This window comes from Zasmidium cellare (assembly GCF_010093935.1).
Source record: "Zasmidium cellare ATCC 36951 unplaced genomic scaffold M409scaffold_28, whole genome shotgun sequence".
Taxonomy (NCBI): Eukaryota; Fungi; Ascomycota; class Dothideomycetes; order Mycosphaerellales; family Mycosphaerellaceae; genus Zasmidium; species Zasmidium cellare.
The window spans coordinates 1-24,684 of NW_022986972.1; the positions used below are offsets into that span (position 1 = coordinate 1).

At 51.3% G+C, this 24,684-nt stretch overlaps 8 protein-coding genes across 8 annotated transcripts; 4 read left to right on the plus strand and 4 right to left on the minus strand.

Annotated features, from left to right (window-relative positions):
* Nucleotides 1-3,675: 3,675 nt before the first annotated feature.
* On the minus strand, nt 3,676-5,937 carry M409DRAFT_25614 (uncharacterized protein; the record flags this gene model as incomplete). Its single annotated transcript, XM_033807768.1, has 7 exons — nt 3,676-4,285; nt 4,341-4,825; nt 4,881-4,914; nt 4,968-5,198; nt 5,250-5,675; nt 5,736-5,858; nt 5,915-5,937. 7 exons carry the CDS (start codon nt 5,935-5,937, stop codon nt 3,676-3,678), a joined length of 1,932 nt encoding a protein of 643 aa, XP_033664727.1.
* Nucleotides 5,938-7,687: 1,750 nt separating this feature from the next.
* Nucleotides 7,688-9,626, plus strand: M409DRAFT_31606 (uncharacterized protein; the record flags this gene model as incomplete). Its single annotated transcript, XM_033810235.1, has 4 exons — nt 7,688-7,854; nt 7,900-8,447; nt 8,495-8,986; nt 9,046-9,626. Coding segments are annotated over 4 exons (1,788 nt in total), but the record flags the coding sequence as incomplete, so codon positions are not given.
* A 702-nt stretch (nt 9,627-10,328) lies between these two features.
* On the plus strand, nt 10,329-11,584 carry M409DRAFT_37131 (uncharacterized protein; the record flags this gene model as incomplete). The annotated part of the gene is made up of 4 exons (XM_033810677.1): nt 10,329-10,476; nt 10,538-10,675; nt 10,726-11,258; nt 11,309-11,584. The coding sequence occupies 4 exons, from the start codon at nt 10,329-10,331 to the stop codon at nt 11,582-11,584; spliced, it is 1,095 nt and encodes a 364-aa protein (XP_033664729.1).
* A 435-nt stretch (nt 11,585-12,019) lies between these two features.
* M409DRAFT_56956 (uncharacterized protein) lies at nt 12,020-13,073 on the plus strand (the record flags this gene model as incomplete). Its single annotated transcript, XM_033813462.1, has 4 exons — nt 12,020-12,232; nt 12,373-12,476; nt 12,530-12,959; nt 13,011-13,073. 4 exons carry the CDS (start codon nt 12,020-12,022, stop codon nt 13,071-13,073), a joined length of 810 nt encoding a protein of 269 aa, XP_033664730.1.
* Nucleotides 13,074-13,639: 566 nt separating this feature from the next.
* M409DRAFT_56957 (uncharacterized protein) lies at nt 13,640-16,197 on the minus strand (the record flags this gene model as incomplete). Its single annotated transcript, XM_033813463.1, has 6 exons — nt 13,640-14,370; nt 14,424-14,627; nt 14,687-14,783; nt 14,857-14,954; nt 15,021-15,469; nt 15,530-16,197. The coding sequence occupies 6 exons, from the start codon at nt 16,195-16,197 to the stop codon at nt 13,640-13,642; spliced, it is 2,247 nt and encodes a 748-aa protein (XP_033664731.1).
* Nucleotides 16,198-17,434: 1,237 nt separating this feature from the next.
* On the minus strand, nt 17,435-18,031 carry M409DRAFT_56958 (uncharacterized protein; the record flags this gene model as incomplete). Its single annotated transcript, XM_033813464.1, has 1 exon — nt 17,435-18,031. One exon carries the CDS (start codon nt 18,029-18,031, stop codon nt 17,435-17,437), a length of 597 nt encoding a protein of 198 aa, XP_033664732.1.
* Nucleotides 18,032-18,249: 218 nt separating this feature from the next.
* Nucleotides 18,250-20,330, plus strand: M409DRAFT_25619 (uncharacterized protein; the record flags this gene model as incomplete). The annotated part of the gene is made up of 3 exons (XM_033807769.1): nt 18,250-18,781; nt 18,924-19,334; nt 20,026-20,330. The coding sequence occupies 3 exons, from the start codon at nt 18,250-18,252 to the stop codon at nt 20,328-20,330; spliced, it is 1,248 nt and encodes a 415-aa protein (XP_033664733.1).
* Nucleotides 20,331-20,614: 284 nt separating this feature from the next.
* On the minus strand, nt 20,615-22,252 carry M409DRAFT_25620 (uncharacterized protein; the record flags this gene model as incomplete). Its single annotated transcript, XM_033807770.1, has 2 exons — nt 20,615-21,513; nt 21,565-22,252. 2 exons carry the CDS (start codon nt 22,250-22,252, stop codon nt 20,615-20,617), a joined length of 1,587 nt encoding a protein of 528 aa, XP_033664734.1.
* Between the last annotated feature and the right edge of the window lie 2,432 nt (nt 22,253-24,684).

Below are 24,684 nucleotides of genomic sequence, written 5' to 3' on the forward strand. Positions count from 1 at the left end.
TTAAGATTATCTTAGTAGTCTACCGACTCTCTCCCTTTAACGAGCTCTAACTAAGGACTTAAGCTTAGTACCCGTACTAAATAAGATTCTAGGATTAACGAACCGATCCTAATAACCTAATACTCTATTCGGGATATCTAGCTTATAAACTCGGGATCTTTAAAACTAAAAAAGAGTAAAAAAGCCTATTTTAGGACTATATTAGTACTATTTAATATACTATACTTATAGAATTCCTAAACCGGCTTCTAAACCTTTAGTATATTATATACCTAGGATATTATACTACTTATACTAGAGGTGTTATTAATACTACTAAGAGGTCTATATATCTTTACTAGGCTAATAATAGTAGAAATAATACTTTTAGAGTACTTACTTACTATTTAGATAAATTAGAGCGAGAGAATATTTAGAATCTTACGTTTAGCTAAGCTACTAAAGTACTCTATATAGTAAATTACTATAGTAGAAGTAGTTATACTAATACTAGAGAAACTTTATACTATTTACCTATTTAACTTTTCGACTAAGCTTAGAGCTAGGATATCCTAAGACTAAATAGGGCTTTCTATCGTTTTTATTAGCTATTCTTATCCTTTAAGGTTAGGTCTAATCGAACGTAATTACTTATAAATACCTCGCTACCCTTACTTATATACAGTTAAACCTAGATAAGAATATAACTTATTCCTGAGTTCATTCTATGTTACTAACTAGGTTATAGGACTATTTAGTCTAACTAAAGAAACACGTAATATCGCTCTGCTTTCGTATCTTAGCCTTCCTTCTTTTAATTACAGTCTCTTACTTGTTAAGAATACTTATAATCTCTAGCTGTCTATCTACCTACTATAACTTATATAGCCTTAGATGTTTAAGGGCCTAAAGAGCTGTATCCCCTAAGATCTTAGGTTAAATATCCTCCTCTTCTAAATCCTCTTAGTCTACCGGATCGAATTAAGAGGCAATCTACTTAAAGAGGTTATCTAAGCTATCTTAGATAGCCTTATCTACTAGGTTTAGGAAGGTCTCAATTGATATAGCTAATATAATCCTTTGCTACTACTAAAGGCTCTAAATTGCAGACTAGATCTAAAGGGTTATAGTAGCTATCTTATCTGAACCTTAAGCCTGATTTTGGACTAGTATTAAGTAAGCCTAGTAGTGTTAAATAGTCTGAGATATAATATTATTCTAAGCTTAGATAGACTATCGAATAGCCTTTAAGACAGTTATAGTTCGTAGCGGTTACCTACTAACTTTAAGCTTATCTAGTATATACTTAAGCTACCTTCTTCTATAGTAAGCTTTAAAAGCATAGATAATGCCTTAATCTAGTAGCTAGCTCCGTGATGTTATATTTAGAGGAAGCTATGTAACTATAATGTTATGTAGTAGCTGCTAAGTCTATACAAGTTAGACAGCTGTAGTATAAGCACTGAAGTTGTCTATAATAAGCAGAACCTTTCTCTAGCTAACCCTTCTTAAGAACTAGTATAGCTATTTAGCTATAAGATCTGTATTTATCTACGCCTTCTTGTTAGCTTTGTAAATATAATCTAGTGCTAATAGTTGAATATTAGCTGTACTAAAGTAGCGAGGGTGTACAGCCTTACTAACAAACTAAGGGGGTAGTTTGTTACTGCTATCCGTATTTGTACATAAATGTACAGTAATCCTAGCCTTGTCTTGCTTAGTTCCTAGCCTAGACTAGCTTATAAGTGATTTGTCTAGTATATACTTGTAGAACAAGCTAGTCTTGTTACAGTTGTAGTAGTCTAAAGGGGCAAACTAGCTTGTAATAGCCCGTACTGCAATAAGCTGCTCTTCGAGTGCCTGAGAGTCTATGTCTCCAGCCTCTCCGTGTCTTGCTCTTTGCTTAATATTGTGCCTTAACTTGAAGCCTTATAGCTAGCTATTACTAAATACAGGCACCTCTATTTTACGGTATTGTAGTAGTCTCTTCTAAAACCTAGCTACCTGCTTCTTAATCAAATCACTAGTTATAATACTATCCTCTTTATTCTGTTAGTACTATTAGAATAGAGTAGTCTTAAGCTCTAGCTAGTAAGATATACGGAGGCGTTACTTCTTCTATAGTAGCGGATCGTAGCTACTGTCTAGGAAGTTATATTTGGTTAAGAGGCTTTCTAAGACTGTAGGCTGCGTTATACTACGCTGGAATTCGTTTAAGAACTACTACTAGAGTTGTTTTTAAGTTAGCTAAGGGTGTTATTATGTATATTAACGAAGGGCCTTCTTTTAAGAGACTAAAAGGCTAGGTGTCTTGCGGTCTAAAGGCATCTTTTTAATACCTAGTTTAGCTAATAAATTAATCAGGTTAAGGCAATATAGGTAGGTAAGAGGTTCACACCGAATTTTAGAAGTTAAAGCTAAAAGTATAGCGTTAAAGAGGTTATGTTCCTACGGAATATTACGTTATCTAGGTTTAACTGTACTAGACTACCTTAATACTTACTTATTTAGTTCTTAATATAAAAGATCTCCTTCTAGATTAGAAATAGAAAGAAAATAACTCTAATTATATTAATCTTAGATTACTACGGTTTAATAATATTCTAGGGTACTTCTATATACTAAAGCTTATCTATTTTAATCTACGTAGGTAGTTTTATACCTAAAATAGAATATAGTATTTTTTAACGTAGTATATAGCTACTTTATATAAATTAACTTTTCTAGATAATAATATAAAGTAGTTTTAAACTATACTAATTATAATCTCGCGCTATATAATCTATATACTACGCTTTACGGAGCGTAGGCTACTATATTACTAAAAGCTAAGATATTAGCGATAGGTAGCTATTTCTTAGTTAATAGAGTAAAACTATTTACTACTAGTAAAGCGTTATATTTACTTCGCTAGCTAAAAGGGGCGTAGCGAAGTTAGATTACTACACGTAGGATATAGAAATAGGAGAGTCCGGGGTTTAATCGCCTACTAGAATATACGATAGTACTCTCTACTAGTACGACTCTTTTCGTTAGTAATTACTTATAGATAACTATACGAATTTCTAGTTACCTACTTATAGCGATAATTATCTAATAACTACGCGCCTATTACTTATTATCTAGTTACAGGTTACTTAAAATTGCGCGGCCGAAGCGCTAGGGTAGGGAGGGGGGTTATATTTCGAAGTGAAGTGTAAAAGAGAATGAGGACGCGAGGGTGGGCGCGTTATGAAGTTATGCAAACCTATGATGCACGGGCCACTAATGCTGCGCCCACTTCCAGACGCAGACGCGTCCGTTTCCTGATGCGGAACACCCGCCAGGCAAACAACATTCGCACTTTTCACGGCACATTCCCTTGGCTATTGGAGCACCTGAGGGTGGAATACGAGTCTGATGGATGTCAGAACCCTTATTACGATGGACGAAGACGTGCCTTAGGATCCAGTCATCAAGGCCACCGACATACCCTCTCAAGATGTTACTGAAGACATAATACTCCGTGCCTTGACCGACTGGAGCCAGCGGGGGAAATTACATATTCTGGTTTCAAGACGTTGGGGAATCGCGTGGACGACGATCAAATGATGGAGACTTTCAATGGCAGCTGAGTCAAATTGAAGATGGACAGAGAGAGACCCATCTATCCTTCCACACATGCCATTCCAGCAAATTTTCATGCTCGCCAACCCTTCACGCCACCTCTTCCTTCTCAGCCCGCGACTGATGAGAACCATACAACTCCGGACATCGACCCACCCGCCGAAACAGCACAAACCTCCGAAACCACCAAGGAAGCACCTCAAACAGCTGATACGACGCATGCCTCGTCGTCGGCACCGCAAAGACATGGTCAAGCTCTTCCAGAGACCTCTCCTTGGTCTCCGGCAAAACCAGGAAAATCAACGACAACGCCACCACGTTCATGGCCGCGTAGAACCCGAACGAGCCCGTGGCCCCGAAAGACCTCAGCATCCGCGGGAACGTGAGCGATAGGACGGCTGCCCAGAAGTTGTTGGTCGCCACGGCGAAGCTCATCCCAATCTCGCGGTGAGACAGAGGGAATGCTTCCGCCGAGTAGACGAACGCGCAGGGTCCCTCGCCAGGGCTGTAGAAGGCGGTGAAGAGGAATATAAAGAAGGCTATTAGTCCTATCCTCGCGGTGCTGCCTTCGGGCAGGTAGAAGGATAGGCCTGTTGCGAGGAGCGTCCAGAACATGTTGGGAAAGGTGCTCAGCAGGAGATTCCGCCGGCCCCAGCGATCGATTGTGTAGAGGGCCGGGATGGCGAACACGAACATGGTCCTGAGAAGGTTAGAAAATGTAACGGCGAGTGTTATCGCATTGGAACGTTACTTACATCCCGAACCCCCAGGATACGAGCAGGGCAACGATATTTGAGAAGCCAGCGTTGACAAATATCGTCGAAGAGTAGAAAGCCACCACATTCAGACCGCACATTTGCTGAGCGATCATGATGATGCCCGAGGCTTGGGTTGCACGTCGAACTCGGGGGATGGTAAAAAGCTCAATGGCTCGCCTGAAGAAACTGGAAGAACGGCCTTCTTTCGACCCCTTTCTCTGTAGAAACAACGCCTTCTCTGCTTCGATCTGAACGTGAATGGTATAGAGATCTCTGGCAGCCTGGAGATGACTGTTTCGGACGCGGCAAAGCGATCGGTATGCTTTGGCGTGCTGACCTTTCTTGATTAACCAACGAGCGGATTCGGGCACGAAGTAGATTCCTAGGAGTAGCGGCACTGCTGGTATGAAGGCGGATCCGAGCTGGAGTCTCCAGGCGATGGAGCCGGTGTTGACGACGACGAGGTTGGCGGAGAAGCCGAGCTGGGCGGGAGGCTGTTAGTGTTTGAACCATCCTAACGAGGGCACTGCTCCTTACCATGATACCGAATGCGACCCACATTTGCCAGGACCTGTTGCAAGAAACGTCAGCAAACCTGTTGACAGCCGGTGCCGGTCTACGTACATGACAAGAGCACCACGAATGTTAGCAGGCGCGTTCTCCGCTGAGAAGACTGGTACTGTGACCTCCTTGAGCCCCATCCCCAAGCCAAGTAACACACGGCACGCGAGAATACCGCCCCAGGACTGCGAGACTGCTTGACCAATTGGTGCAATCAAGCTGAAAATCGCGCCCAAGAAGATCGCACCGCGGCGTCCAAGATAGTGGTTAACCGGGTCTGAAAGCCAGCAAGCACTGGAATATAGCGTCAGATGATGGTCGTTGGTTGACTCTGTCAGCACTCACAAGAGACACAGTGCAATATACGGTGCGGCATTGATGGCACCGACAATCCAAGAGTTCCTCTCACATGTTCCAAGCGCCTCGCACTCAGCCCCAGAGTCTGCGATGCCAAACTCCTGGGGGAAGGAGAGATTGGCACCATTGGAGCCCGTTTGATCCCAGCCTTGGATTGCGGCACCGACGGAGTTGAGCGCGATCAAGTAATACAGCGTTCGAGGATGATGCCATTTTCGAGTCTTCTCTTCATGGAGTACTCGTCTCTCGTCGTCGGTCAACTCTTCAATCGAGTCGATGTCGTTCGGCGATTGCGATACGAGAGCGCCTTTCTTCAGAAGATCAACCACCTCCGTGAGATGGTGCTCGACGGCATACGATTCAACGTCTTGGAAGAGTTGAGCCTTGGGGATTCCAGCTAAGGGGTTGTGGATTCTACGAGACATCAGCCATGCACACCAAACCAAAATCATTGTCGTATGAGTATGGCATTACTCTTTAGGCTCGTTTCGATCCATCGCTTCGACACTGGTGCGGTGGGCTTGCTTGATAACGTCCCCATCGTGGTTTCCGTTCTCGCTGTGCTCCGCTCGAACGATATCCGTGAGATCTACTGCACTATTCCACAGGTCAGTTGTCTCCAATGCTTGCTGCTGCACCAACATCTTGCGTACTCTTTGGAGTCCTTGCTGGCCATGGTCATTTCTGTCAGTCGTGAAGACGGCGTTGCAATCTTGAAACTGCATAGAGGACAGCCGCGTTGCCCTTATAATCGGCCATCGTTGTGCCGTGGGCTTTCCAAGGACCTTCTCGTCACGAGGGACGTGTGGAGAGGGACAAGAGAGCCGCGACCTTGGCTCTTCCCCAGACCCCAGAAGTCATTCTCCACATTCGGTCAGTGGCCGTGATATCCATGGTATGTCCACCAGACAGGTGTGGGGCATTAGCGTATTTGTGGCACACAGCATTATTTCGATGAGGACATCCGAACAAACACCGTGGGCCAGTCTTGATGCCTTTTGCGCTAGGGCAACTCTCCGTCCCGAAGGCAATGCATGTGTTTTGCTCAAGTGTATACGATCAACCATCGGATCGGTCCCATCCCATGGCACATGGTGCCGGCCAAGCGCTGCACGGAGTCTCGTCGTTCAATGCATTCGCCGAGGCGGGGGCGAACATGCGAGCGGTTGGTCAACTCACTCGATGTGCTGGAGTGTCGAGGCTCGCCAGTCTACATTAAAGGAATGGCTTCGGACGATGCCCGCTCATATCGTCGACAATTGATGGAGGCGATGATGTGTACCATGCCAAAGTCCAGCACATCCATCTCAAAAACGTTACCCCTTCCGCTATCTATAGGAGGAGTGCTACATCCTGACTACCTCACCCAGTCTTTGCTCTTCGACTTTAGGGCGAAATGGCGTTGGCTGGCAAGGTTGCAATCGTAACTGGTAAGATACCGGATCATTTGTTCAACGGCCCTTTGCACGTATCCGAAACTGATCTTTCTGTTTTCTCAAGGAGGTGCTCGGGGCATAGGAAGAGGAATTGTTCTGGGTCTGGCTCGACAAGGCGCGAAGGTACATTTCGCATCGAGCTAGATGTGGTACGACCCCAGCTGACGTGGTCCAGATCGTCTTCAACTATACGAATTCTTCATCCGCCGCGGCAGCCGACGACCTGTGCAAAGAGGTTAGCGACATCGGTTCCAGTGCGGTTGCTTTGAAAGGGGACATCACACTGGAGAGCACGCATACCACTCTCATTCGAACAACTCTCGATACCTTCGACACGGAGAAGCTCGATATCTTGGTCAACAACGCGGGCCTTGGTGACAACCGACCTCTCGAGCAGGTCACTCCAGAGATCTACGACCACCTGATGAACGTCAACGTCAGAGCTCTGCTGTTTATGACCAAGGCATTCGTACCGTATGTTAGGCGTGGAGGGCGAATCGTGAACCTCTCGTCCATCTCAGCAAGAGGAGGCTATGCCACGCAGTCGGTGTATGCTGCGAGCAAAGCGGCTGTCGAGGGGATGACGAAGGTTTGGGCGACGGAGCTGGGGCACAAATATGGCATCACAGTCAACTGCATCAACCCAGGTCCCGTCGATACGGATATGTATCGAGCAGCTGGGGAGGTTCATCTCGCGAGGATGGAGAAGGAGAACCAAAAGACGCCGGCTGCTCCGAGGGCAGGCACGCCTGAGGACATTGCGGATATCGTGTGTTTCTTGTGCGAAGAGAGGGCGAGATGGATCACGGGAGATACTGTGTGTGCGAACGGAGGCATGTTGTTTCTTTGAGGATGGTATATACAATGCACTAGACTTCTATAATACCATGCTATGCTGGCACGTGGGACGAAAGCTTGGGATGCTGCCCCACACTCGACGGTAGATGCTTTCATATGCTTTCTCACCACCCTCTTCTACATCTTCCCTACATGGATCAAGGCGCTTCAAACCGCAAGACGAAGCGTAACATTGCCTGTGACGAATGCAAACGACGAAAAGTGAGATGCTCAGCGGAGCCCACTTGTGCAGATTGTGCTCGGCATGGCAAGGTCTGCATATACTCTTCACCCTCACACCGAGTGACAGCGCTCCAACAGTAAGGACAATCTTCGTACAGTCGAGCACGGCTAAGCCATTGCAGAACCATTCGACACTATGAGACTCTCCTCACATCGATCTCCAAGGCCTGGAAGACCCACCTGCCAAACCTTCCGCTTGAGCAAGCTCTGAGCAACGAAACAGGTCCCATCACAGCATCTGACTCTCACGCGACACCTCAGGAAGCTCCGCCAACGGCAAGTGCCTTCAGTCTCCTCAAATATGGCTCGACAGACGCAGCCTCTTCCTCAGATCTCGGCACTCCGGAACAGAGCAACGCAGAAGACTACGAATTCGATGAGTCGCAAGACTTTGGCAACGCCATCGATGGCATGGGCTTTCTCACCGCCGAGGCAAGCAAAGCTGGATATACAGGCCCGCAATCTGGTATAGCTGCTCTGAAGTTTCTTCGTTCATTGCCGTCCGGCTATCAGGATGATAGTGGAGATGGCGTCCTACCAGTCTCGAATGGTCTCGCGGAGGGCATGAGAGCTAACACCAACGTCGACTCTTTCATCAACGACTACTTTGCGTACTATCATCCTGCATATCCGCTTCTACACGAGGGGCTGTTCAGAGCAAGATTGTCCGGTACGTGATCCTCTGTACATGATTTACGGATACTAATGTGTGCAAAGGCGCTGTGGCGAAACCACGAGATGGATCCTGGCCCTTACTGTTCAATATGGTCGTCGCCATGGGAGCGTTTGCCGGTGATTCGACCGATAGCGATGTCGACATACAGTACTATCAAGTTGCGAGAAACAGCATTTCACTAGACATAACCGAGAAAGGCTCGCTTTGCTATGTTCAAGGGCTAACGGTCATGGCAAACTACCTTCAAAAGCGCAACAAACCGAACGCCGGCTTTGCGTTGATCGGTATTGCCTGGTCAATGGCGCTTGCCATCGGACTGCATCGTGAGTTTGGTGCCTCATCCACTACGCCATACACCATGGAGCAGCGACGGCGGACGTGGTGGACTCTGTTCGTCTTCGTCTCTGGAGCTCAGCTCACACTTGGGAGGCCTCCAGCATCCCTGGTAGGCATCAATCTCCGCCTACCCACGAATCTAGATGATGCTAGTCTGAGCGTTGATATGAGTGAAGTGCCAGGCGCGCAGGAAGGTGGTAAGAGTCCATTCGCTGATGATCTATATGATATACGCTCACGATGACGGTCTTTGCAGCTACCATCAGTACCTGTCTCATTGCTCAGGTCAGACTCGCCCAGATTGCCAACGAAGTACAAACCGAACTCCTCAGCAACCAGGTTCCGACGTCCCAGAGGGTTGAGGTGCTCAGAAACCAGATTAAGACATGGCAAGCAGAGCTTCCACCCTGCTTCGATGAGGGTCTGTCGTATCCCACGTGGTTCGAGCTGCCAAAGCGTGTGCTCCTCTGGAGATCCTCCCATTTGAGAATTGTTCTCGATCGACCTCTGCTCTTCCGTGCGGTCACGGATAAAGTTGACCTTTCCATATGCGAAGGCCCTGTCTGGGAATGCATCAACACAGCTGATCATTGCATTCTGGAGATCTGCAACTTCCTGGAAAGCAACGATTTATGGAGACGCGGGTTTGCCTGGTATGCAACTTACTGGCTGGTCTCAGCTAGTTTCGTTCATGCCGTCTGTTTCGCCTACTCGCCACCGAGCCGGACGAAGGAGCAGTGGCGAACGAGGCTCCAGCAGGCAGTAAGCGCTCTTCAAAAGCTGAGGACTGCTCACCGCAAAGCTGGTCAAGCTGAGCGAGTATTGGGAAGACTGTTGGGTAAGTCAGCTTCTTGCGACTTGAGAGCTGGATATCTGACTTTGGACGTAGATAACACACAGCACTCCCCTCCAGCGGTCCCGGACCTGAGCACAGATTGGACACAGGTGCTGACCTCGGATACCAGTCTTGTCGACTTCTCCATGAATTACTTTGGCATGCAAGACCCCGAGCTGCTGGAGCCCCTGAACATGGACTTGAACGCTTTCGAACAAGATGAACAGGGCTCCATGTGGCAGCAGTCTGAAGGACCTAATGCAGAGTTCTCGGATGCTGCTGGCGGCATCACCCTTTCTAACTTTTCACGGGCGTGGCAACATCCTTGATCGAGCAAAAGGTCGAAGAGTCGCAGGGCGGGTCGCTACCGAGCCTTGCCAAGACTCGATGGAGCTGCTCGGTGACTCGCCGAAGCTCTGCATACCAACGCCACCGAATGCTTTTGCAGCCCCCTGGGACGTGCTATCGAAGGCGACATGGCAGAGGTCTCGGGTAGTGCCCATGTGCACTTGGCTGAGGTCCAACGATGCGCTACATCTGCTTGGCGGGTTTGCACCGAATCCATGTGGTCTCGTGGATTACGAAAAGGTCACTTCACTCCATAAAAACGGCCAATGCGAACGACAAGACTGGTATTCTTCCCCATGAACCCGGATTGATCTCAGCTGTCATCAAGAAAAACCACGCAAGCAGCAAATCGCAAAATGTCCAGCTTGTCATCCGTGGAGGTCATCGAACGCAAGCCGCGCAACATTGCGGTTCATACAAACCCTGAACACTCCTTACATCTGGTCGAGTCGGATGTTCCAAAGCCGGGACCAGATGACTGTCTAGTCCACGTTCGAGCAACAGGTAAGCATCACTGAAAGAACGACACCTTCCTCGTCTTCTCCATGAGCTAACGTTGAACAAGGCATTTGTGGCTCGGACGTGCATTTCTGGAAGCATGGCCACATCGGGGATATGGTTGTGTGTGGCGAGAACGGTCTTGGTCACGAGAGTGCCGGTTCTGTCATTGCTGTTGGTAGCAATGTCACCAAATTCAAGCCAGGTTCGTGGATCATTCGACATAGCTTGAGCCGTTGCTAACGGCGGAGACAGGTGATCGTGTAGCATTGGAATGTGGAATCCCATGCTCAAAGCCCTCTTGCGAATTCTGCAGAAACGGCCAGTACAATGCTTGCCCAGATGTGGTCTTTTTCTCAACACCGCCATATCACGGCACATTGCGTCGCTATCACGTACATCCGGCTGCGTGGCTTCACCCTCTGCCGGATAATCTCAACTTCGAAGAGGGATCGCTTCTAGAACCACTGTCGGTTGCATTGGCAGGCATCGATCGATCTAACCTTCGTCTTGGGGATCCTCTCGTTATCTGCGGAGCTGGGCCAATTGGTCTCGTATCTCTGCTAGCTGCCCACGCCGCTGGTGCTGCACCGATTGTGATGACCGATATCGACGAGACGCGGTTGAATCGGGCACGGCAGTATGTGCCCAGAGTCCGGACGGTGCTCGTTGGCAAGCAAGACCAGCCTAAAGATGTCGCACAGCGGATCGTGGAGGCGATGGGCTCAAAAGCAAAGCTGGTACTTGAGTGTACGGGCGTGGAGAGTAGCATACACACCGGCATATACGTGAGTACCGGCAAGATCCTTCCCACAGATTCCAAGACTAATGAAAGCAGGCATCGAAGTTCGGCGGCTCGGTGTTCGTGATAGGGGTTGGGAAAGACTTTCAGAACATCCCGTTCATGCACCTCTCATCGAACGAGATTGACCTGCGATTCCAATATCGCTACCACGACACATATCCAAGGGCGAATCGGCTCGTCTCTGAGGGCTTGATTGACCTTAAACCTCTGGTCACACATAGGTATTCGTTGGAGGAAGGTCTGGAGGCATTCGCGTCGGCTTCGAATCCAGCGGCAAGGGCGATCAAGGTGCAGATTTTGGATGATTGAGCGTCAGGAATATGCTATTCTCTGTACTTGTCAAACAGATAGGTTGTAGGAGCATCATTGTTGATGGAATAGATAGAAGAAGAAAAGTCCTCGTTTCGCGTCAATGTCGAAGCAATTGTTTTTAGCCAAAATTTGATTAGCACCCGCAAGGATCAAGGATCACCCGCGTTCCCGCCGCTAGCACGGAACCGTTGCCGCGCCTGCGCAAGTCAGGAACGACCTTGCGACGACGCTTGGTTGGAGAAGGGCCCTCTGCCACTTCCCACCCTCTGCACACCACCTACAGCCACTCCCACACGCTCGTTCACCACCGAAACCCGCCCTCGAACACCTCAATCATCCACAACCGACCCCTCGTCGCGACCTCACCCGCGCCGAACATCTGCCTAATCTCGCTCGTCAGCGCTTGGCCACCAGCAGCGACACAAACACGCCATGCGGCTTCAGGAGCTTCTTTTCGCTGCTACCCTGGCTCCGGCGGCCTTGGTGCTCGCAGACGTCAAATTCACCAGTCCTGCCGCGGGTGCTAACGTCGCTCCTGGCTCGATTGCTGTCGCGTGGGAGGACTCGGGCGATTCGCCGTCGATTGATGATTTGAGCTCGTATACGCTGCAGTTGATGGTGGGAGGGAATAGTGATGATGATTCGGTGCGTATACCCCTTGGAACGGGAAAGGGGAGGGATGAAAGAGCGAGGATGCGGTGGATGAGGAGTGTTGAAGGATTGAGGGCGATATGTGGGAGCGATTTCTGAGGAGACTATGCGCTGATTGATGAATCCTGTGCTAGATGCCAGTGATCTCGATTGGAGATGCACAAGGTGACTTCTCGACCGGTAGTAAGGTTACCGGGACAGTTCCGGTCACTCAGGCTGGGAGTGTCAAGAATGGATAGTGAGTCGTGTCTGACGAGTGCTTTAGAGCACATCCTGACAGTGTCGTTACAGCTTCCTCAAGATTATATCCACTGCAAAGGAGGGAGGAACAGTGATAAACTACTCGAAACGATTCAGTTTGACGGGCATGACAGGCACGACACCCCAAAAGTACGTTACGGCAGCGGCGGCGGTGTCTGGGACAGATGGACCGGAGACTGTGAACCAAGTCGCCAACAACGCGCAAGCAAATCCTGCCGCCGGTGGAGCTGGGGCTGTAGCCGCCGCAGGAGCGTACACGGTCCCGTACGGGCTTCAGTCTGGTCTCACCAAGTACGCGCCAATGCAGGTCGTCCCGCCGACAAAGATCACGCTTCAGAGCTTCAAGCCCCTGTACCCGACCAGCAAATACTCCGTGGCTACGACTTGGGTTCCAAAGCCCACAATCTTGACTACCCTTACTGAAAGTCAGACCTTTTCGGTCAGCAGCATAGAGAACACAGTAAGTGCGAGTAAGAAGATGCAGAATGACTTCCAGCTGACAATGTTACAGGCAGCCGCACAGTCCCAGCCTACAGGCGATATGGCCAAGTTCTTGGCCCGATGGAAAGACTAATAATGCATTATAACGAGGCGTAAAGGGGGAAAGCGGGAAGGGGCTGCGGTGGCATTTCAAGGCGCAGGTGGATAACTTCATTGGCGTTTTGAGGTTGTACAGCTAGTTTCAGGACACCCACTGGCTAGGAATCGGGAAGCGTTGTTGAATATTTTGTGTGCACAGATGTATATGCATGGCACGTTAACGTATAGACATACGGCGCTAATGTTATCAAAGTCCAAACATCGCGTGCGGCACGAAGTTCATTATGTGGTTCGAGCTCGAGAGCGAAATGCACCGCTGGACTGACTTAACTCGCTGCCATGATGCGATTGCTCGTCCGTTTGAGCGTTTTTTGCCCGATGGAACTTCGAATGTTAGCATGCTGCAGCGCACAAGGTCGTGAAGCATAGCTGTATTTGAAGTTATCTCCGTACAGAAGAGGTAGGCGAAGAGAGGTGGTGGGAAGGGCTGAGAAAGGCTGAGAAAATAGTAATATGGGACAAAATCTACATGTATGATGGCGAAGGTGCGCCTGCGCAATGCTCTCCACAAGGCCTCTGCTCTGCATCTATTATACAAGACTAGTACCCTTGTCCAGGCGCGAGTCCATCGACCTGATCAACGTTACGGCTGTCGCAAACACCGTCTCCAGGCTTGACAAAGACAGCCGTTTGATCAACGCGCTCTGACATCCAACATGTACAAGTATTTGGGTATGTCTCAGACACGGGCGATGTTGTATCTCTGCAGGTGAAGTCTCCTGCAGGCTCTTCGTCGTCTGCAAAGGGATTCGTGTGTTCGTCGACGACCGTCAGCTCATACTCGGCGCATACGTTTGAGAGCGTGCCGCCAAGTTTGGCAGTTATAGTGTCAGTTTGACAGCCATTTAGGATGGTGGCGAAGCGCTTTGCGCACTCGAAGGTTCCGTTGAATGAGCCCGTGCAGGCATCGTGTGTAAATCGTGTTCGGAACCAAATCGCGTTCGTTGTTCCATCGAGTGCGAAGTGCCCTTCGGCGCTGAATGCTTTGGTTTGGCCAAATTGGGAAGTCATATTCCCAATAGCAATGTACGGAACAAATTGAGCATTTAGCATGGGCTGGGCGCAAAAGGTGTCTATGAGGTTCTGGGCCGGAGGTTGGGAAAAAGGTGTTCCAGAACTCGCGCAGCTTGGGCCGGCTATAGGGATCGAGCCGGACGTAGAGGTGGGACTCGACTCTACGCGAGTGGTTGTAGTCGTCACGATGTCCGTAGAGTCCGAGTCAGAGTCCGAGAGTACTCCCGCAAGAGTACTCATACTTGTAACAGGCTGGACTAAACATGTTCAGCGACCATTGCAACCCACGCTGAGCCAAATATCAACTTACCGGTTGCTGTGCCCATTTCAGTGTACACAGTTGTCATCAGTGAGTCGTCAGGGAGCGGAGGAGGAGCTGACTGGACCGCAGCATCGATGACACTCGAGCTGGGGTCATCGACTGTCTGAGGCTTTGATGGATGATCCTTCCCCCAACGGAAGGGTTCTTTGGGATATTTCTTGGGCGAGTGGATGCCGGTATTGATCAAGTACGCTGCGGCCAAGTCAGCATCGACGGCTCAGCGCGACTGGCAAGGGGTGAGGTTTTCTTACTTGTAGTCCCAGACGGGAAACCGGAGACCACCCCATCAATAGAGTTCCAATAGATAAAATTTTGCGAAAGATCATAATGAGTCTCCAGTCCGGACCACTAATGACGGCAGAATAGCGGGAATCAGTACTCGTTGATAGCTGTCATCGTTGAGGCTGGTACAGCAACCCACCGATGTAAAAATCGCCGCTGTACCAGCAGCGTGCGGTGCGGCTTGCGATGTCCCAGACATCCTCGCTATTGCTATGTTGCTTTTGGAGTGTAATGAAACTAGAGGTCAGTCAAATCGATTAGCGAATGACTTCAAGCACATAGAGCATTCGATCTAGAACTTACGAACGTCCTTCCCAGGCGCAACGAAGTCAACCATTGACCCGTAATTTGAGGGTTTCCACTTGTTGTACGTGGAGTCGACGGCAGCGATACATCTGGTCTGCACGTTCGCACACGGATAGGAATCTCCATAATCGTCGCCATCGTTTCCAGCAGCTGCAAAGACACTGATACCGGCGTTGTTGGCATCTATTAGCTGGTACAAGATCCCGAATCCGTCGCCTACCCATCTGAAGGACATATTGATAACTGATCCACGAAACATCCAAGGATCCTTGCTGTTTCTGGCCTTTGCCTTGTTGGCGTTATGTTCTGCGGTTACGTCGATGATCGCTTGGGCCACATCACCTATTTCGCGGTTTACTCCTCTTAGATTGTTCAGCACCTTGACGTTGACTAGGGTTGCGTTGGGTGCGACGCCATACTGCCGTGCGCCAATTATACCAGCAACGCTGCGTTGGAACAGGTCAGCGTCTCTCATTGTAAACTGAACATCTTATAATGAGACTCACTGTGTGCCGTGGCCCCTTACGTCAGCCATGGTGTCATCAACATAAGGCGACTTATCGTCGGCTCCAAGGCCACCAAAGTTGCGCGCTCGCCCTTCGAAAAGCTCATGTGACGTGCGGATACCCGTGTCCAGGACATAGACCTGAACTCCTAGACCAGCGTTTTGAACATGCGCGTAAGGACCTTCGTCCGGGATGGGAATGTCGAGTCGCTCAGACGGCGTCGTGATCATTTGCAGCCCATACGGTGCTTCCGGCTCGGTTTCCTCCAAGTACTCCCTCTTGGAAAGGCGGGAAGTCCCATTCTGCCAGAAGGCTGAAGGCTCGAAGACCGTCACATTATGCGGCTCAATCCCATAGACCGGTCTGTTGGTTTCCACCATACGCACCCTTGGATCGCGGCGAACCTTCTCATCCCGGGTGTGCTGGTCCATTCTAGTTCGATACCCGAAGGAATACATGCGAAACTCAGGCAAGCTTGATAGATCTTGTGCGATGTTTTCGAAGTGCTGCTCCATAGTATAGTTCTGGTGAAAAATGACTAGGTACTCATCGGGATATTTGTCGTGGATGTCCATCCCCTCGAGCGGCGCCAGAAAGTCCCCATTCTCTCTCGACACTGATTGCGCTGTAAGAAAAATGAGTAATGTCAAGAAGGAAGCAAAGACCATGATCACAAAGACACTGTTCCCAGAATGGTCCGAATAGAGTTGTTAAATCCGTAAGAGATGAATGTGTCGCTGCTCAGATGAGCTCAAAATTTTTGATAAATGCGCAAGGACTCTTCTTGTATTCCAGAGGACAGAGTGGATAGTCTTACCACTGTGCATTGCTCTCAGTCCAATGATGCCCTGAAAGTGAAAACGAAGCGACTGTCCCTTCGATAGAGATCGCATAAACGCTGAACAGTCTTCATTGCGGCGTCGAGATCGAGGCTATCGTTTCAGTTCTGGACAAGTTCAGTGGATGGATGAATTCGGGTCAGCGTTGGTTCACGAAGCAGAGAAAGGGCGCAGTGCGGCACAGATGTTGGAGTTTCTGTATTGCTGGGGCATTGCAAACAGGTGAAGCGGGCGATGTTAGACCCATGTAAGCCTTGTGCAGGCCAGAGCTTGGCATGATATTTGTGGATCGAGCAGGTACCGCGCCCTGTGACAATTCGCTGCAACACCGATGGTCTTCTTGTCTGCAGAGTCCTGTCGCGCCTACATGCAGATAGAGGCGCAGCATGTAAGCGCCGCGACTGGGCGCTTGCGTAAATTTGATGTTGCGTTGATGGCAGATCCCAACTCGCCCAGTCTGTCAATTGCCGCCGGCCGGAGGCCATGAGTTACTGGGAAGCCATTCAGCTGGGCTTTTTTCAAACGTACTTGCGCCGCGCTGCGTCATGCCGTTGCAAATGCGGTTGTGTTTCTCTGTCCTCGGGCGTTTCGATGCTGGACCCATCGCACTCTTGGTGAGCACCTTGGCGGCAATCTAACTTAGGCGTGGCGAAATGCTGTGCTTGGGTGCTCTGTTGTAGACCGAAAGAGTGGTTTACCACGCTCTCATATGCGTATTAAACCAAGGCCAATCCTTGGGGCTCCACCATGAGGTGAGGTCGGTTGAGCAGATCCTTGGCACATGAGCCACAAGCACGTGATCTCTGTGCCGTCCCATATAAGCTTGGAGAGCGCGCTCATGGGCGCTCAACACAACTTCCCGAAAATGCCATCCTCGAAACCTGCCGCTCAACTTGACCGCCCTAGAGCACCGTTATCTTCACGAAATGTGACACGGGCGCAGTGGCCGCGCAGCACAATTATCGCCAGCATATTCTTACTCCTGTTGTTCTTCACGGCTACTTTCAGGAGATCAAACGTCACTCTTCTTTGGCGACAACTAGCACTGCATGATCCTACTCATCTCTCACGTGCGTATCGAGCACCTATGTTGAGTTGCGGGTTGCCAAGTGTTATCAACGGAAGCTACTGCGTCTTCCTCCATCAGGGTTGTTCGCTCGACAAGCACAAACACATCGTTGGAGAAGAAGCAGGTCTCGACTCGAAAATCAGGCATTGTTTTCCGGAGACGAAAGCTCATGGTCTCTACTACTGCGCAAACGACATCAACGATGTGATACTCGATGCTATTCGCGCCGATGTTGTTGTTGATATGGTGGAATGCGACCGGACGTCGGAGCCACTTGAAAGTGAGGATGTTGTGGTTTTTGAGGGAGGGCGAGAGTGAATTGGAGAAGTTCAGGTTGCCAGGGGAAGAGTTCATGCCGCTAGAGCTGAGTGATTTTGTCTTCATGGAGATTCCTTGGACAAAGGCCGCGGTCGAGGAGTCTAGGGAGGTAGTTGAGAGGTGTTGACGAAGGGAAAGGACATTGAGGGTGAATAGGACAATCATGTCATGGATAGCTACTACTCCATGGCTCTCGTTGTCGAGGACAAGCCCGTCGCCCACCCCCTTTTCGCGCGAGGGATGCGTCCTTGTCTTCTTCACGGCCAAAATTACCATAATCTTCGATTACCATTTCATCTCCACGAGATGTTCAAGTACCAGGCCAATTACCACATTCTTAAGAGTCATACTGCCCATCCAAAAACGGAGATCATGCTAACCATCCCCTCGAAGCAGACGTCCAACCACGGAAAATCTTTCTCCCAACTTTCGGGCCCGGCGCATATAGAACGCACTTTCCCTCCCCATCTCTCTCTTCCTTTCCCCAGCACACCATGAGCAACAGAACAACGAACATGACCAACAACAGCACAACTCTCCCTCCCTTCGTGGAAATCGGCTCCGGCTCCTGCGGCCGCGTCTACAGCAGCCGACACCCCAGCGGCAGTGAGATCGTGCTCAAACGCGCTCGCCCCGGCCAGACAGACCGACTCTGGCAGGACTACCTCATGCACACCAAGATCCTCGAAGCGCTGCACACCCCGCAAGGCCGGGATATCGACATCCTCGTCCCGGACGTGCTGGGGTTCGTCACGGAGACGGATCGGGAGTTGTGGGAGGGGTGGGAGGGGAGGTTTCCTGGGGATGGGAAGGGGGAGGCGGTGCCGAGGGATGTGCTGCTTAGTGAAAGGATATCGGCGGTGGGGAGGGGGATGAGGGAGGAGATGGTTGAGGTTTTTTGTGTGGAGGGACAGAGGGGGGAGGCGAGGGGGAGGAGGGAGAATGAGGATTGTCTTGTGAGGGTTTGTTTTGGGGAGGGAGGGGCGGAGGAGGAGGGGAGGGCGTCGAAGTCGGTTTTGAGGAGAGGTGAGTTTGATTCCCCCATTTCTTGCGCGTGTGAGGGTTGGGGTGAGGGTTCATCTCGAGCGCTTCGTGAGCGCTGAAGTGAAGCCTCTCACCTTCTCCTCAACCACGCCCCCAAGTGAACCTCACTAACCCCCTCTCGCAGCTGGCACCCTGCAAACAACCTTCTCCCTCCGAAACTTCCCTCTCACGCTCTCCAAACTCGACCGCGCCCCTGCCACCATCACCGGCCCCCTCTCACCCCCCTCCCTCACGAGACAAATCGCCCAAACCCTCGCCCTCCTACACTGGAGCGCCCACGTCGACGCCCGCGACGTCGAATTCGTCCTCGGAGGAACAGGAACCCTCTCAAACTCCACACCACACAGTCACCCCCTCCCTTACGACGAACTAGCCGCCCTCCCCGGCCCAACGAGCACCTTCAACCCCGTCTTCCTCGAGGCTCTGACCCGGCCCCTGAACCTCTGGTTGTTGGATTTCAACCAGGTCAAGACTATTACCATGGATGAGGCAGGTGTGGAGAGTGCGGTGGCGGCGTTTGTGGATAGTAGCCGAAGTATTATCCCCGTCCGTGGTCGGGGGATGAGAGGATGGAGGGGTTGTGGAGAGAGTTTAAGGGGGCGTATTTGGGGAAGAGTAGGGAGGTGTTGGGGGAGGAGGATAGGATGGAGCTTGCCGCGATGTTTGTTAGGAAGATTGAGGAGAGGGAGAGGGAGAGGAGGACGAGGATGGGGATGGGGAGGGATGGGGAGTGAAGGCCGCGAGATGTGAGAATCTCGGAAATATCCCCGGAACCTGTCCAAGGTCAAAACCCTCGACTGCGATGTCGTTGTCCTGGAACCCTTTGTAACCGTGGAGAGAAGCAGACCAGAAACCTCGTCGAGGGACTCAACGATCTCACGACCTCAAAGGCTCCGAAAGACGTCGAAAACTCCAGCCCGAATCCCCAAGTATCCTTCGCCGCGAAAGCAGTCGACTCCATCGTCTATGGTCTTTCCTTCGTCACAACCATTGTTGACGCACTGGGCGATGAAAGAAGTGCCGCACCTCAACGAGTGGCAAATCTGCGCGCCAAATGGCCTCAGCTACCAGCTAAGCCATCACGCCTCGACCACCACTCAGAGCTTCGTAGGCGAACTTTTCTTTCGACGACGAGGTTCGTAGAGCCTACACCTACACCCTTCCTCTTCCGCCCTGCATCCTGCATCGTCACCCGACGGCGAACCACCGAATGTGGTTATTGCCAGCCAAGAGGACTGGCCCAGCTGGGATGACTCTCGAAGAGTACGAGGATCTGAGCTCTATATCAGAAGAGCTGCCGAGCCAACCCAACGAGGTTCGGGTCATCGAACGTGCCGATGAAATCCTTCAAAAGCCTCAACACGATCCCCAAGATCCGTCCAGCGTCAAACCCCTTCTCGAGCGTGGCGTCGGCGTGGTCATCCTTCTTCCCCCGGAGAGAGGAACATCGAACTTTCCACCCGAAGCAAGGGAATGCACAGCCGGCCGGAACGGACTCCAAGGAGATGCGGAACAGATCTTGCCAATATGATCGAGGATCGCTGTGTGTCGACGGCGGTGGCTCGGTCGAGCTCATTCTCGCTGAGAGAGGATAGTCGGAATGGAACAGCCCAAAGGGCATTAAGGAAGAAAAAAAGCAGGATGCATTGATGTGATAACACTCTGAGAATCACAAATATATCCGCCTCCCTTATTCACAACACCACCAACTCCATCGCTTGCTCGATTTGTACCGCAGTCTTTGCAAAGAAGCCAGCTATAACCTACTCAAATCCGGGAAAGGAGTCAAGCCTCCTGTCATCTCATCACTTCGAATCAAAACAACATCTTCGCCACCGCATGCACCGCCTCTTCCGGCGAGCTCGTGGGATCGGTCGAATTGACTCCCTCGGCACTCGAGACCCCATTTACCATATGCGGATTCGGGTAGTAATACGCCGTGACCGCAATGAGAACGTACACAAACACACACAGGGCGCCCTCGAGGTAGTCGGATTTTTCATCTCTAAGGAAATTGCCGACGACGATGATGGCGAGGATGAGGACGATGGCGTCGAAGAGCTCGAAGTTGAGGGAGAGGGCGTAGTTAGGGCCCAGGCCCCAGCCGATGATGATGACGAGGGGCGTGTTGAGGAGGGCGGTCTGGATTGAGGCGCCGAGAACGTGGCTGAGGGCGAAGTTCATTTGGTTGTCGTAGGCTTCGTCGACGGCCGTGATGTGCTCGGCGGCTTTTTCCACCACCGGGACGAGGATGAGGCCGACGAAGGCGTCCGAGACGTGGCGGTCGTTGACGAGGTATTCGATTTCTTTGACGAGGATGACGGCCATGAAGCTGACGAACATCAAGGCGATCAGTAAGGCCAGGATGCTCTCGGTGAGGGTCAGTTTCGCCTTGGCCAGATCCTTGTGTCGGTCGTGATCTCTCTGCTCATCGGCTTCCAGGATATCTTCATAGAGGCCGTGATGGCTCCGAGCCTGGAAGAAGACGTACACAACGAAGGCGATCAAGAGGATGATGGCGGTGGCGCGTGAGATCTTGAGAGTTTCGGAATTGAGCATCGTAGAGTCTAGGCGATCGTAGAGGGAGTTGTAGTAGATTGTTGGAATCACGAGGGCCAACCCAGCGACGAGCATCAGGTTAGAACCCACTTCGGAGATGGCCTCGTGGAAGGTTTGCTGAGGGTGGAAGATGCCTCCGACGAAGAAGCAGAGGCCTGCAAAGTACGTTAGACATGCCACTTTTGGACACGGGTGAAGCAACATACCCAAACACAACAACATATTCGCAAGAATCGACCCCAAAATCGCCGCCCGAATGACCGACGAGTTGGCATTCCCAAAAGCAGGATCGGGATCAGATTCGGCAGAATCACCACCCTGCACCAGCAACACGGTAAACAGGATAACCTCGACAATCGACCCAAACGTCGTCTCGAGCATAACACCAGCAACCTTGGGCAGCTTCCTCGCGAGCTCCTGGCCCGCAAAGCCCACCAGATTCGCCGAAGGGACCATTCCTATATAGCCGCAGATGAAGGTCCACAGGGAGTGTTGCGGGTAGTTGAAGTACAGCACCAGCGCCGCGATGGTGAAGGGCCACAGGACGTTGGTCCATTTGCTGGCCGTGCAGGAAGACGTCCAGCAGATGCGGAGGAAGTGCCAGGGGTGGAACCAGGAGCGTCCGCTCTCGCCGTCAGGTTGGATGCCGGGCGTGACGCGGTGGCCGGCATGGTTAATGCGGTGGCCTTGTTCGTTGTACATTGGCAGCTCGCTTGGACTGCCGCCTCCGTTGGGGACCTTCTCTTGATCGTTTGCCGCATCGCCCGTGCCCCTGGCTGGGTGGTCGATGGTGTCTGGGTGGGCATCTCTGCGTCTGAAGACCTTGGTCCTGTGTCGACTCCAGGTCGCGGAGTGGTTGCCCTTGTGGAGGGGGGCTTGGGCGCCGCTGCTCATGATGTTGGTGAGATTCGGAGGATGTCGAGGTTGGCGAAGCTTGGTAAAGGCTTGGGTAGGGAATGCGGTGGTCGCGAGATCTCAAGGACAGAGCTTGTCTGTTATGTACAAGAGCTCTCAACGGCGGTGGAGGGTGGAAGTGAGGCAGTGTCGGTCAGAGCGCCAGCATTGGCAAGTGGGAAAAGGTTCAAGGAGTGAAGCCGTAGCGTCGAGGCCGAGAGCTGAGCAATGCGTCGTTCAGCAGCAAACCGTCGCGGTGAGGCCGCAGGAGGGAGTGTCGAATCGTCGAATGGCCGTATCGAGGGTGGTATGCAGTGATGATGTTCTCGGCAGGGAGGCTAGGGAAAAGGAAAGAAAAGAAAAGGCGGGCTCGCACAGCGAGCAGTGGTGTGTGTTTGATGATGTTTCTTCTTCCTCTCCATCTTTCCCACTTCCCTGTTTGCTGGCACTGCTGGCTGGCCGTCTCCTAACGCCTGCCAAGGAGGCCAAGTCGCGCTTGCGCGCAGGCGACATGAACAGCGATGCACACTTTGGGGGCCGCTTTGGGGGAGCTGAATCGAGTCGAGAGTCGAGACCACGCGCTATCACGGGATCTCCACGTCTAAGAATACACACAATACTCCGTTCACTACGCTGCACTCCAACGAATATCAGTCTGTAGGAAATGGTTGTTCTTGCTAGTATCCCCTCCAACCTATTGGTGATCGACGCCTACAACCTCATCGTGCAGCAGCTGTACAGCTCCAATTAGCTGCATCACTAGAAGCACGACTTGGTCAAATCAAGATTTACGTTTCTGGTGCAAGCGCCTACTCCAGCCTGGCTCGTTCTGAAACCACACACTACGCCATACTTCATGGTTCATTAATTATATGGAAAAAGAGAATCATTTACAGGCATTGACCTAGTTTCATTGCGCCGGACCCAACACCTTCGCTCGTGGACGTCGTAGTACTATATACAATATGAGTAGCTTTACACTTCGAGGAGAATCATACTACGACCGAAACGAGCCCAGCCCGAACGCATCGCCCATCTTTTTGCGTTGAAAACCACACATTACAGCAAGCCTGGAGCTGTATTCTAACCGATACTGTCGATGTCTTTCTTGCTTTCTAGGTCCCATCGTCTGGCTTCGCGGAACCAAACTGCGCGTTCCCGCAGATTTGAGCAACGTACCAGCCGGCGCCGGGTGACATTGGGTGGTTTGGTCCAGCATTGTAGTAGCCCAAGAGTCCCTCTCCGCAGTTCATGTCGCCAGAGTCGTAGTCGACTGGGAATTCCAATTTGCATGCGCCGGTGCGGATGTCCCACGCGCTGGCGGCGCATTCCTCTGCTTCTGCGCACAGCTGGCAGCAGGCAGAGGAATCGGTCGTGTTCGTCTGGTACGTCGCACCGCTAGTGGGTGTGTCGCTCAGCCAGTCGATGCCATAGCCGTTGTACGCGCTGGTCATGGCCGAAGGCGAGCATCGCGGATCGAGCGTGACGGTAGTAGTGAGCACAGTGGGAGTCACTGTAACATCGCCGCACTTGGATGGTGTGGTAGTGAATGCAGTGGCGATCGCATACGCTTTGCCGTCGGACTTGGTGCTGGTCACAGTTGCCTGAGTGAAGGCCGTGTAATCCCAGTAAGTGGAGGTTTGGCCGGCTGGAACGTAGGTGTGTGTTTGGCCATAGGTGGTGGCTGAGGTGATGGTGACTGTGCAGCCATCGCGCGGGTTGAGGCCAAGAGCGCGCTTGCTGTATGCCGATGTGGATGGTCCAGGAGCATCAACGTTGTGAGTCGCATTTGCGTATACTGTCTCAGTCGCAAACGGGATGGATCTGGAGATGATTAGTACAATTGACATAGACATATAAAGGCGTGCGACCCACATTATGTCAGTGTGCAAACAGGTCGAGTCGTAGCTGGTGAGGGTCTGAAGCGTCTTCGTGGAAGAGATGGTCGACCATTGCGTGAAGGTGCCGAGATCCTTTGCGCTGGTTGGGTGTTCGGTAACGACGACAGTGGATGAGTATGTCGCGGTCCTAGTCGGAACGATGACTTGGCTGGTCACCGTTTGGCAGCTGTCTTGCGGAAGAGCATAGCCCAAGCCAGCGATGAGCGGGAGGAGAGCGAACGAGAGCATAGCGAAGGATCTCTCTGTGGTGAAGCGAGTGAATTGAGGTCGGGTTGGATTATAGAGGTATTAAGGCCTGTCGACAGGAGTGGCCCGTCAAAGGCGATGTAAGGTGCCGCGCGAGTTCTGATGTATTCAAACGAATGTCGTTCTCCAGCGGTGGAGAAGGAAGGGTCCAGAAAGGAAGGGTGTTGTGTGTGCGGGTTGAAGCAGAGATGGAGTGGGAGCGGAGGAGGGAACGGAGCAGGTGTTGAATTAAAACGTTGGCGTCCCCAACTGTTCGCTCGCTCGCAGCGCCGCAAAGGTCATCGG